Source organism: Nicotiana tabacum, chromosome 10 (assembly GCF_000715075.1).
Source record: "Nicotiana tabacum cultivar K326 chromosome 10, ASM71507v2, whole genome shotgun sequence".
NCBI classification, from domain to species: domain Eukaryota; kingdom Viridiplantae; phylum Streptophyta; class Magnoliopsida; order Solanales; family Solanaceae; genus Nicotiana; species Nicotiana tabacum.
In genome coordinates this window covers 88123906-88137182 of record NC_134089.1, presented here as the reverse complement: position 1 = coordinate 88137182, position 13277 = coordinate 88123906, and the positions used below count along the sequence as shown (strand labels likewise).

At 42.2% G+C, this 13277-nt stretch overlaps 1 protein-coding gene across 8 annotated transcripts; it reads right to left on the bottom strand.

Moving 5' to 3' along the window:
• Positions 1–334: 334 nt before the first annotated feature.
• Positions 335–12747, bottom strand: LOC142164700 (uncharacterized). 8 transcript variants are annotated; one of them, XM_075223081.1, is made up of 6 exons: positions 12607–12739; positions 11390–11477; positions 11007–11084; positions 10872–10944; positions 6430–7981; positions 335–606 (listed from the first exon to the last, which is right to left on the bottom strand). In XM_075223081.1, the coding sequence occupies exons 5-6, from the start codon at positions 7271–7273 to the stop codon at positions 572–574; spliced, it is 879 nt and encodes a 292-aa protein (XP_075079182.1). In that variant the 5' UTR covers positions 7274–7981; positions 10872–10944; positions 11007–11084; positions 11390–11477; positions 12607–12739; the 3' UTR covers positions 335–571. The 8 variants fall into 8 exon arrangements, 6 of the variants coding, with proteins under 6 accessions (XP_075079182.1, XP_075079183.1, XP_075079181.1 ...); XM_075223082.1 differs by lacking the exon at positions 11007–11084 and having other exon boundaries at positions 12607–12747; XM_075223080.1 differs by having other exon boundaries at positions 10872–11084.
• Between the last annotated feature and the right edge of the window lie 530 nt (positions 12748–13277).

The following is a 13277-nucleotide window of genomic DNA, read 5'->3' as shown; positions in this document are numbered from 1 at the left end:
CTTACCCGAGACCCTCAGGACCTTAACCAAACATGCCAACATATCCCATAACATTATTCAAACTTGTTCCAACCTTTGGAATGCCCAAAACAACATCAAATTTACATTGGATTCAAGCCTAAGAATTCCAAAAACTCAAATTCCGCTTTCGATCAAAAAGTCTATCAAACCTCGTCCGAATGACCTGAAATTTTGCACACACATCAAAAATGACACAACGGACCTCCTGTCACGACCTTAAACCCGAACCCAGTCGTGATGGCGCCTCTTATGAAGACAAGGCCAGTCGACACATTCCCGATTCATTTTTAAACAGTTAAGATAATGCAAGTAAGTCTTAAACACATTAAATATCCCAGATAGATAAGATGAAATAGTAAAGTTGCGGAAAAATAAGCCCAACACAGCTTGATACCGTGGTGTCACCAGTCATGAGCATCTACCAATATACTACAAGTCTTAAGAATCTACAAACCTATTACAGAATCACTAATAAGAGAAAGGGGAAGAAGCACGGGGCTGCGGACGCCGAGTAGCTACCTCGTGAACTCCAAAATCTACCGGGGAGCTCTCAACCCTCGCAAGCAAGATCAGCAGCGCCTGAATCTGCACATGGGGTATAGAGAGTAAAGTGAGTACTCCAACTCAGTGAGTAATAATCATAAATAAAGACTGAGAAATATGAAATCACGTAAGGCACATTACATGCTATAATGAAGAAGTAAAGCCAGTAAAAATAGTGAATTAGTGAAGATATTTAAAGTCATTTTAGTTCAGTTTAAACTTCATGAAATGCCTTTTTAACAATTAAGCAGGTAAATGACAGGCAACTAGGAAAGTAAACACATAAAGGGTCACCCCTCGGGCAATATCATAGATCAACACCAACCCATCGGGCTATATCTCGCATCACAATGAGTACACGCGCTTACTGGGGGTATGCAGACTCCTGGAGGGGCCCCTTACGGACCTAGCGCAATATCAAGCCATCTCGTGGCATAATCACATAGGCTTTCGGCCTCATATCAACAAGCTACCTCGTGGCGTACAATCTCAGGCCCTCGGCCTCATAATCATAATCAGTGTTTCCTCACAACATAGGCCATCGGCCTTACTCAGTCAGAATCTCACAAGACACTCGGGCAATAGTAAAACATGGTGCTCAACCCAAAATATCATTTAAGTGTTAAAGCAGAGTAAACATGGCTGAGTTATGAAAACAATAGAATATAGCATGACCGAGTTCAAGTATAAAGTCAAACAGTGAAGAAATATCAGTAAAAATCTCCTAAGGGTTCAAATAGCTGGCACGAGACCCAAATATGGCATTCAGCCCAAAACATGATGATAGCAAATAGTTTTCAATCAAATACGCGGTAAAATAGTCAAATTGGGATGGACTAAGTCACAATCCCCAACATTGCACAACCTCATGCTCGTCATCTAGCGTGTGCGTCACCTCAATATAGTACAACGATGTGCAATCTGGGGTTTCATACCCTCAGGACAACATTTACAATCATTACTCACCTCAATCTGGTCCAAACTCTAGCCCGCGACGCCTTTGCCCCTCAAATCGGCCTCCACTCAAATCGAATCTATCCAAAATCAGAATCACGACGTCAAAATATGCTAAGGGAACAAAGCCCAAGCGAAAATAATCAATTTACAGCATAAATTCCGAAATTACCAAAACCCGACCCCCGAGTCCATGTCTCGGAATTTGATAAAATTTACATCAATAGATTTCTCATCTCCCCACGAGCTCATACATATCAAAAGTACCAAAATCCAACCACAAATGGTCCCTCAAATCCTCAAGTCTAGGTCTCCAATACCAAGCCCCAGTATTCCCAATTTTAACCCTTAAATTCAATTAATTACAACTCTAATCCGTGAAATAATACCATAGGAACGAGTTTTAGGTCCAAAATCCTTACCTTAATGAAGTTCCCTTGAATTCTCTCTTCAAAATCGCCCAAAATGCTCCAAAACCGACTTAGAAATGGTGGAATAACTCAAAAATCGCGAAGGGAATAATTTATACCTTCTGGACCAGGGATTTTGCATCTACGGCCAAATTCCCGCTTCTGCGGTACCGCATTTGCGGTCCTTGAACCGCATTTGGGGTCCTCACTTAAGTCACCCAAAATCGCATCTACGATGCATTGCTCGCACCTGCGCCATCGCAGGTGCGGCTCCAGCCTTCCCAGGCCCTTTCTACTTCTGCGGCCTTCTTCTTCGCATCTGCGGCATCACACCTGTGGTCCCCAATCCGCAGGTGCGGAAACAACAGAACTAGAAAATCTGTATTTTCACAAAAAATTCCAAACTCTCCATCAACCATCCAAAATCACCCCGAGGCCTCCGGGACCCCAACCAAAAGCACAAACATATCCCATACCCTTATTCAAACTAGTACAAATCTTCAAAATACCTCAAACAACATCGAATCAACCAAAACACATCGGATTCAATCCTAAGTTTCCAAAATCTTCTAAATTACGCTTTTGATTAAAAACCCAACCAAACCACGTCCGAATGACCTGAAATTTTGCACACACATCCCAAATAACACAAAGGAACTACTGAAACTCTCGAAATTCCATTCCGACCCCTATATCAAAATCTCACCTATCAATCGGAAAACGCCAAAATTCCAATTTCGCCAATTCAAGCCTAAATCTACTCCGGACCTCCAAAACACATTCCGATCATGCTCCTAAGTCCCAAATCACCTCGCGAAGCTATCCGAACCATCAGAATCCACATTTGAGCCCTCTAACACATAAGTCAATATTCGGTTGACTTTTTCAACTTAAGTTTCCTCAAAAGAGACTAAGTGTCTCAAACCTTACCAAATTCTTTCCGAACCCGAGCCAACCAACCCGATCACATGTAGAACCGATAAACAAAGCAATAAGAAGTAGAAATGGGGTAAATATAGCGGTAACTTATGAGACAACTGGCCGGGTCGTCACATCCTCCCCCTCTTAAACAAATGTTTGTCCTCGAACGAGTCAAGAACCATATCTGAAGCCTCAAACAGGTGAGGATATCTTCTCCACATCTCCCTCTTGGTCTCCCAGGTAGCCTCCTATATGGGCCGACCTTTCCACTGCACTTTCACTGAAGCTATATCCTTTGACCTCAACTTTCGAACCTGATGCTCCAAAATAGCTGTTGGTTCCACATCATAAGTCAAATCACCATCCAACTGAACCGTGCTAAAATTCAAAATATGAGACGGATCCCCAATATACTTCCGGAGCATAGAAACATGAAATATCGGATGCATACTCGACAAGCTAGGTGGCAAAGCAAGCTCATAAGCCACCTCCCTAATCCTCCGAAGAACCTCAAAAGGCCCAATGAACCGAGGACTCAATTTACCCTTCTTCCCAAATCTCATAACACCCTTCATGGGTGAAACATTCAACAGAACCTTCTCACCAACCATGTAGGACACATCTCGAACCTTCCTTTTAGCATAACTCTTTTGTCTCGACAGCGTCGTACGAAGCCTCTCCTGAATCACCTTCACCTTTTCTAAAGCATCCTGCACCAAGTTTGTCCCTAATAGCCTAGCCTCACCCGGAACGAACCAAACAACTAGAGATCTACATCGTCTCCCATACAAAGCCTCATATGGAGCCATCTGAATACTCGACTGGTAGCTGTTGTTATAAGCAAACTCTGCAAGAGGTAGAAACTGATCCCATGACCCTCCTAAATCAATGACACAAGCACGTAACATGTCCTCTAATATCTGAATAGTGCGCTTAGCCTGCCTGTCTGTCTGAGGGTGAAAAGTTGTGCTCAACTCAACCTGAGTGCCCTACTCTCGCTGCACAAAACTCCAAAACTGTGAAGTAAACTGAGTGCCCCTATCTGAAATGATGTAAACTGGGACACCATGAAAACGAATAATCTCTCGGATATAGATCTCTACCAACCGCTCTAAAGAATATGTAGTACACACAGGAATGAAGTGCGCGTACTTAGTCAGCCGATCCACAATCACCCAAATAGCATCAAACTTCTTCAAAGTCCGTGGAAGTCCAACTACAAAATCCATAGTGATCCTCTCCCATTTCCACTCGGGAATATCCATCTGCTGAAGCAAGCCACACGGTCTCTGATGCTCATACTTCACCTGCTGACAATTGAGACACCAAGCTACAAATCCCACAATGTCCTTCTTCATTATCCTCCACCAATAATGTTGTCTCAGATCCTGATACATCTTTGTGGCACCCGGATGAATGGAATACCGCGAGCTATGGACCTCCTCCAGAATCAAATCCCGAAGCACATCCACATTGGGCACACATATCTGGCCCTGCATCCTCAACACCACATCATCACCAATGGTCACATCTTTGGCATCCTTATGCTGAACTCTGTCCTTAAGGACAAGCAAATGCGGATCATCATACTGGTGCTCTCTGATGCGATCATATTAGGAAGACCGAGAAACCACACAAACCAATACCCGACTAGGCTCTGAAATATCTAACCTCACAAACCGATTAGCCAAGGCCGGAACATCAACTACAAGAGGTCTCTCCCCAACTGGAATATATGCCAAACTCCCCATACTTACTGCCTTTCAGCTCAAAGCATCAACCACCACATTGGCCTTTCCTAGATAGTACAATATAGTGATATCATAATCCTTTAGCAACTCCAACCACCTCCGCTACCTCAAATTAAGATCCTTCTGCTTGAACAAGTGCTGGAGGCTACGATGATCAGTAAACACCTCACACGACACACCATACAAGTAATGTCTCCAAATCTTCAATGTGTGAACTATGACAGCCAACTTCAAACCATGAACGGGGTAGTTCTTCTCATGGGGCTTCAACTGATGAGAAGCATAAGCAATAACTCTACCCTCCTATATCAATACACACCCAATACCAACTCTTGAAGCATCACAATACACGGTATATGAACCTGAAGTTGATGGCAAAACTAACACTGGAGCTGTGGTCAAAGCTGTCTTAAGCTTCTGAAAGCTCTTCTCGCACTCATCCAACCATACAAATGAAGCACCCTTCTGAGTCAACTTGGTCAAGGGCGATGCGATAGATGAGAATCCTGAATAAACCGGCGATAATAGCCTGCCAAACCAAGAAAGCTGCGAATCTTTGTGGCTGAGGACGGTCTGGGCCAACTCTGAACCGCCTCTATCTTCGTCGGATCAACCTGAATACCCTCACTCGACATCACGTGCCCTAAGAAAGCCATTGAACTGAGCTAAAACTCACACTTGGATAATTTTGCATAAAGCTTCTCCTCCCTCAATCTCTACAACACAACTCTCAAATTCTCTGTGTGCTCCTCCTGACTATGCAAATACACCAGAATATCATCAATGAAGACTATGAAAAATGAGTCGAGATAAGGCCGGAACACGCTATTCATCAACTGCATGAACGTTGTTGGGGCATTGGTCAGCCCAAAAGACATCACCAAGAACTCATAATGACCGTATCGGGTCCTGAAAGCTGTCTTAAGAATATCTGAGTCCTTGATCTTCAACTGGTGATAACCTAAACGGAGATCAATCTTGAAGAACACTCTCGCTCCATGAAGCTGGTCGAATAAATCATTAATGCGAGACAAAGGATACTTGTTCTTAATTGTTACTTTGCTCAATTGCCTATAATCAATGCACATCCTCATAGTGTCATCCTTCTTCTTCACAAATAGAACTGGCGCACCCCAAGGTGACACACTAGGCCGAATGAACCCCTTATCAAGGAGTTCCTGAAGCTGCTCCTTTAACTCCTTCAACTCCGCTGGTGCCATACGATACGGCGGAATAGAAATGGGCTGAGTGCCCGGACCAGATCGATACCAAAATCGATGTCCCTGTCCGGTGGCATGCCCAGCAGGTCTGCAGGAAACACATCGGGAAAATCCCTCACAACTAGAACAGAATCAATATTGGGAGTCTCTGCACTGACGTCCCTCATAAAGGCTAGATACGAAAGACAACCCTTCCCAACCATACGTCGGGCTTTCAAGAATGAGATTACCCTATTGGGAACATAATCAGTCAAACCTTGCCACTCAATCCGTGGCACACCCGGTATAGCCAATGTGACTGTCTTGGCATGACAGTCCAGAATAGCACGACACGAAGATAGCTAATCCATGGCCAAAATAACATTGAAATCCACCATACACAATAATAAAAAATACACTCGGATCTCCAGACCCCTAATAGTCACCACACACGACCAGTACACACGGTCTACAACAATAGTATTGCCCACCGGGGTAGATACATGAACAGGTGAAACAAGAGACTCACGGGCATATCCAAATAACGAGCAAAGTATGATAACACATAAGAAAAGGTGGAACCAGGATCAAATAATATAGAAACATCTCTGTGGAAGACTGAGACAATACCTGTAATAACAGCATCGGAAGCAATAGCATCAGGTCTAGAAGGAAGTGCATAGAAACGGGCCTGACCGCCACCTAATCGACCTCCCCCTCTAGGGCGACCCCTAGTTGACTGACCTCCACCCCTAGCTAGCTGGGTAGGTGATGATGAAGTAACTGGCGTTGAAATCGATGACTGACCCCTCTGCTGAGATGAACCCGCAAGATGAGGAGGACACTGCCTCCACATATGGCCCATCTCTCCACACTCATAGCAACTCCCGGGTGCTGGAGACGGTGAATGAAGGGAATCCCTAGAATCTGAATGACTAGCAGATGCAACTGGCATATAAGAGCCCTGAACTGATGGAGCACGGGACGAACTCTGAGCTGGAAGGGCACTAAGTGATGACTGGACCTGATGAGAACTGTGAGAACCATGATCCGATGATGCCCCGTGATAACCTAGGCGAGCTGGCTGAGCATACCTGAATAGACGGCCTCTGCCGTGCTGAAACTGACCTCTCGAAGGAGCACCACTATAACTACCAAATCCTCGAGGCCTCTTGGCATCCCTCTCCTCTCGCTCTTGGCGATGAACAGACTCAATCTCACGAGCAATGTATACAACCTCCTCGAAAGTCACACCAGTCACCCTCTCCCTAGTCATAAGAATGCGAAGCTGATAAGTGAGGCCATTAACAAACCTCCTAATCCTCTCTCTATCTGTCATAACCAACCAAATAGCATGACGAGATAACTCGAAAAACCTCATCTCATACTGCATCACAGTCATCTCTCCCTGACGCAACCACTCAAACTGCCTGCGCAGCTCTTCTCTGCGAGACTGCGGCACATACTTCTCCATAAAGAGAACGAAGAACTGCTACCAAGTAAGGGGTACTACACCAACAGGCCTATGCCTCTCAAAATACCCCCACCAAGTGAAGGCAACTCCAGAAAATTGATAAGTAGTGAAAGCGACCCCTTTGGTCTCCAGAATACCCATTGTACGAAGCATCCTCTGACACTTATCCAAGAAACCCTGGGCATCCTCGCCCTCTTCACCACTAAAGGTCGGAGGCTGAAGTTTACCAAACCTCTCCAACCTATGTTGCTCGTCCTCTAGCATGGCAGGAACTACATAGTCCTGAGCAGCTGCAACCGGCTGTGCTGGATGTGCCCCCAGCATCTGAAGTCGCTGCACGACCTGCTCAGGTGTACGAGCGGTAGGAGTCTGACTGCCTCCCCCGGTCTGAGAAGTAGCTGCAGCTGTAATGACTGAAACCGCCTGAGCTAGGCCAGTGTAAACTGATAGAATCTGAGTCAAGGCCTTCTGAAGACCCGAAATCATAATGGGCACAGTTGGTGCCTGAGCTGGTGCTGCTGGAGCATCGACAACTGAGACCTGATCCTGAACTGGGGCAGCTGGTGGATCTGCAGGTGCTGCCCTAGCTGTTGTGCGGGCCACACCTCTGCCGTTACCGCGCCCACGACCGCGTCCTCGGCCTCTAGTGGCCACAGCTGGCGGTACTGATGTTCGTCCATCCTGACTGGTAGTGCGTGTCCTCACCATCTGTTAGAGAATAGAATAACAGAAGTTTAGTTCTCGGATCAACAAATTCGCACGACAAGAATTTCAAGAATATGAAGTTTTTCGTAAAGGTTCCGCAGCTTAGTGAGTAATAATCATAAATAAAGACTGAGAAATATGAAATCACGTAAGGCACATTACAGGCTATAATGAAGCAGTAAAAGCCAGTAAAAACAGTGAATTAGTGAAGATATGTAAAGTCATTTTAGTTCAGTTTAAACTTCATGAAATGCCTTTTTAACAATTAAGCAGGCAAATGACAGGCAACTAGGAAAGATAAACACATAAAGGGTCACCCCCTCGGGCAATATCATAGATCAACACCAGCCCCTCGGGCTATTGCTCACATCACAATGGGTACCCGCGCTCACTGGGGGTATGCAGACTCCTGGAGGGGCCCCCTACAGTCCAAGAGCAACATCAAGCCATCTCATGGCATAATCACATAGGTTCTCGGCCTCATATCAACAAGCCACCTCGTGGCGTACAATCTCAGGCCCGCGGCCTCATAATCATAATCAGTGTTTCCTCACAACATAGGCCATCGGCCTTACTCAGTCAGAATCTCACAAGCCACTCGGGCAACAGTAAAACATGGTGCTCAGTCCGTCATTTAACTGTTACAGTAAAGTAAACATGGCTGAGTTATGAAAACAGTAGAATATAGCATGACTGAGTTCAAGTATAAAGTCAAATAGTGAGGAAATATCAATAAAAATCCCCTAAGAGTTCAAATAGTTGGCACGAGGCCCAAATATGGCATTCAACCCAAAACATGATGATAGCAAATAGTTTTCAGTCAAGTACGCGGTAAAATAGTCATTCAAAACGGACTAAGTCACAATCCCCAACAGTGCACGACCCCACGCTCATCATCTAGCGTGTGCGTCACCTCAATATAGCACAACGAAGTAAAATTCGGGGTTTTATACCCTCAGGACAACATTTACAATCATTAGCCCCTCGAATCAGCCTCTACTCGCGTCGAATATATCCAAAATCAGAATCACGACGTCAAAATATGCTATGGGAACGAAGCCCAAGCAAAAATAATCAATTTATAGCATAAATTCCGTAATTACCAAAACCCGACCTCCGGGCCCACATCTCGAAATTCGATAAAATTTACATCAATAGATTCATCACTCCCCACAAGCTCATACATATCAAAAGTACCAAAATTCGACCACAAATGGTCCCTCAAATCCTCAAGTCTAGGTCTCCAATACCAAGCCTTAGTTTCCCCAATTTTAACCCTCAAATTCCATTAATTACAGCTCTAATCCGTGAAATAATACCATATAAACGAGTTTTAGGTCCAAAATCCTTACCTCAATAAAGTTCCCTTGAATTCCCTCTTCAAAATCACCCAAAATACTCCCAAACCGACTTAAAAATGGTGGAATAACTTAAAAATCGAGAAAGAAACAATTTATACCTTTTGGCCCAAGGATTTCGCATCTGCGGCTAAATTCCCGATTCTGCAGTACCGCATTTGTGGTCCTTGAACCGCATTTGCGATCCTCACTTAAGTCACCCAAAATCGCATCTGCGATGCATTGCCCACACCTGCGCCATCGCAGGTGCGGCTCCCCAACTGCTTCTGCGGCTCCAGCCTTCCCAGGTCCTTTCCACTTCTGCGGCCTTCTTCTTTTGACGTGATATGCGGTATCGCACCTGCGGTCCCCAATCCGTAGGTGCGAAAACAACAGAACCAGAAAATATGCAGCTTAACCAAAAATTTCAAACTCTCCGTCAACCATCTGAAATTACCCCGAGGCCCCCGGGACCCCAACCAAAAGCAAAAACATATCCCATACCCTTATTCAAACTCGTACAAATCTTCAAAACACCTCAAACAACATCGAATCAACCAAAACACATCGGATTCAAGCCTAAGTTTTCAAAATCTTCTAAATTACGCTTTTGATCAAAAACCCAACCAAACCACGTCCGAATGACCTGAAATTTTGCACACACATCCCAAATAACACAACTGAACTACTGCAACTCTCGGAATTCCATTCCGGCCCATATGTCAAAATCTCACCTATCAACCGGAAAACGCCAAAATTTCAATTTCGCCAATTCAAGCCTAAATCTACTCCGGACTCCAAAATACATTCTGATCACGCTCCTAAGTCCCAATTACCTCCCGAAGCTATCCGAACCATCAGAATCCACACCCGATCCCTCTAACACATAAGTCAACATCTTGTTGACTTTTTCAACTTAAGCTTCCTCAAAAGAGACTAAGTATCTCAAACCTTACCAAATCCTTTTCGAACCCGAGCTAACCAACCCAATCACATGTAGAACCGATAAATAAAGCAATAAGAAGTAGAAATGGGGAAAACAGAGCAGTAACTCATGAGACGACTGGCCGGGGTCATCACACCTACTCCAACTTTCAGAACTCCATTCCGAACCCTATATCAAAATCTCACCTATCAACCGAAAAATGCCAAATTCTAATTTCGCCAATTCAAGCCTAGACCTTCCACGGGCTTCCAAAATACATTCCGATCACGCTCCTAAGTCCTAAATCACCTAATGAAGCTAACCAAATCATAAAAATTTCAATCCGAGATCATATACTAACAAGTCAAAACTTGGTCAAACCTTCAAATTTTAAGCTTCAAACTGAGAACTGTTCTTCCAAATTCATTCTGATTACCTTGAAAACCAAAACCGATAATTTGCATAAGCTAGTCATGCCCGAGAACTGACAAGCATAGTGTAAAAGCTCAAAATTACCTATCGGGTCGTTACACATGCATTCCACAATCAGAAAATCAAATAAGCATGCTGCATAGTCATGACTAAATATAGAGGAAAACAAACACTTGAGATGGAAAGAGAGAAAGTTTACCTTTGGTTCCGACGATGAGCTCTAAATAGTCTCTCCTTCCTGCCTTGCACTCTTCTTCCTCATTCCTTACTATCTAACCCCAAGTTTCAGATCAGATTTAAAGAGCATCAAGAACAAAATGAATTTGGAATATACCTTTGAGAAATTGAAGAGAAGGAAAACAAACGAAGGAATAAGATACGGTCGAGTAAGAAATGAAGGAAGGTGTGTTGGCTGCAAAAACAAAAGCCACCGCAGTGACCAATATCAACTAAGTAACTGAAATAACTAAATTGCCCTCAATCTTGAATTAAATATCACGAAGCACATATGTCGAAAAAAAAACTATGAAGTACATAAATCGGATTCCAAAATACTGAAGCATATTGAAATTGAATACAAAATACATACAGAAAGTGATAACATCAATCTGACCCAAATCTTATTTCTCTTCTTATTTTCATTATCACTTTTGATTCAGCTACTATGATAAGGAAGCATTAAAAATCAGGAAAAAAATGATTGCCAATGATTCATACCTTTCATTCCACAAATACAAAAGCGAAAGAAAATGTTTGATTGCATCTACCAGTTTGAGTTTCCTTGTATCCAGACATAATCAAACAACTAAAAGAAAAAAGAAAGAGATTTAAAAAAATATGTAAGAGCAATAAAGCAATGAAGAAGCAAGATTACTAACATAGGATCGATGGAATAATACCATAGAACCCCTGGAATTAAAATTTTTTATGAATTTTCTGAACTTTACTCGAACCAGCAAAGAGCGTAAAGGTTTCAGAACAAAGAGCATCCTTGTTCTGATATGTGGCTATTCATCTTCATATAAAAGCCATGTTCCAAGGTTTAACAGTCATGTCTCAATTAAACATTGTGAAAAGTTTCAAATATCCTCAAATAAAATTGTAAAGACTTTAAGCCAACACGTCAAAACTATAGCTCTTCTTAAATTCAAGTTTATTAGCTGGCTCCTCTCTCAAATCTAGCATAAGAAGTTTAGTCTCAAGGCGTACAACTGAAAACCAAATAAAATCCAAAACTGAGCGTGCGTCACGCGTAAAAATGCATTTTATCGCTCGATTTAACACACACCAACCATGGAGTTGCAAAATTAAACTTCATCAAGAGAGCCCAAAAGAAGATAGGGCAAAAATTAGAAGAAGGGAAAAAACGATGAGGAAAATCAGCCATGACATTGCAAAATTTAGAAGGTATGGAGAATCTAGAAAAAGCACGGAAGGAAATAAAGATGTAGAAAAAAAGAACAGAATTCGTGAAATTTGAGTAAACACTTATACCCAAAAAAATTCCTTTTAAATTAGGCTTAATACCCATATCAGTACCATCAACAAATTGAGATCGAGAAGCCATTGATCTCAACCAAAAAATTTCCATGTGGGCTGAAACTAATCGAATGAGCAAAAGAAGGAGAAACAAATACAAAACTACAAAATTGAAGTGGAAGAGGGTAGAAAAGAAGTATGAACAGTACCCATGAAACTTGAGTAAGCACAACAACCCTATACCCAAAATTTTCTCCCTTTTAATTAGGCATGATACCCATACCAGTATCATGATTGATCTCAATAAAAAAATTCGCATGTCGGATGAAACTAATTGGAAAAGCAGAAAAAGGAGAAACAAATACAAACTACAAAATTGAAGTTGAAGATTAAGAGGTTGTTTAATTTATCATATGCACAGCAAAAATGATGGGAAAAATTGATTAAAACCGTACCTGCAGGTAGAAGGAATTTGAGGAAGACAGAGAATTGGAGAAGCAATCCAGAATTTGAAAGTTTTTTTTTATGCACAAAGAAATCGGGTGAAAACCTAATATGCTTCGTAAAACACAGGTGTACTCACTTAAAACTTGGGCTCAGTTAAAACTTGCACGTAGCATTTTGTATAGAAAAATAAGCCACGTGTATGATATTTTAAGAATTGGTGCGAAATGACTAATATACCCTCAAGCTTTTTAAAAATGACATGAAACACACCTGTCGAAACTCTTTCTCTACTATATAATAGAAATATCACAAACAAGAAAATTATTAAACTGAATGTATTGATATATTAGAAGCATTGCATAGGAAAAGGTTATGCCAATTCGTTGATTATGTACGACTACAAAATTATAATAGTGATGGAAGTAATAGAAAATAATATTGCTAAAGAAATATTTTTTTCCCTTGAAAATGAAGGATATCCGTCCAAATTTACTGATAACAATTTCTAATAAGATTGCGCTTTGTGAAATAATAAATATCGACAATATATAAGCTTACCATTAAAAATTTTGAGCTTGTACTTTTTTCTTTTAAATTTCGTATAGTTCATCACGTGCTTATTCTGAATTATCTATTTTATTTTAAGAAGTTTGTACTGGAGCACGTGTCCGACAACTAG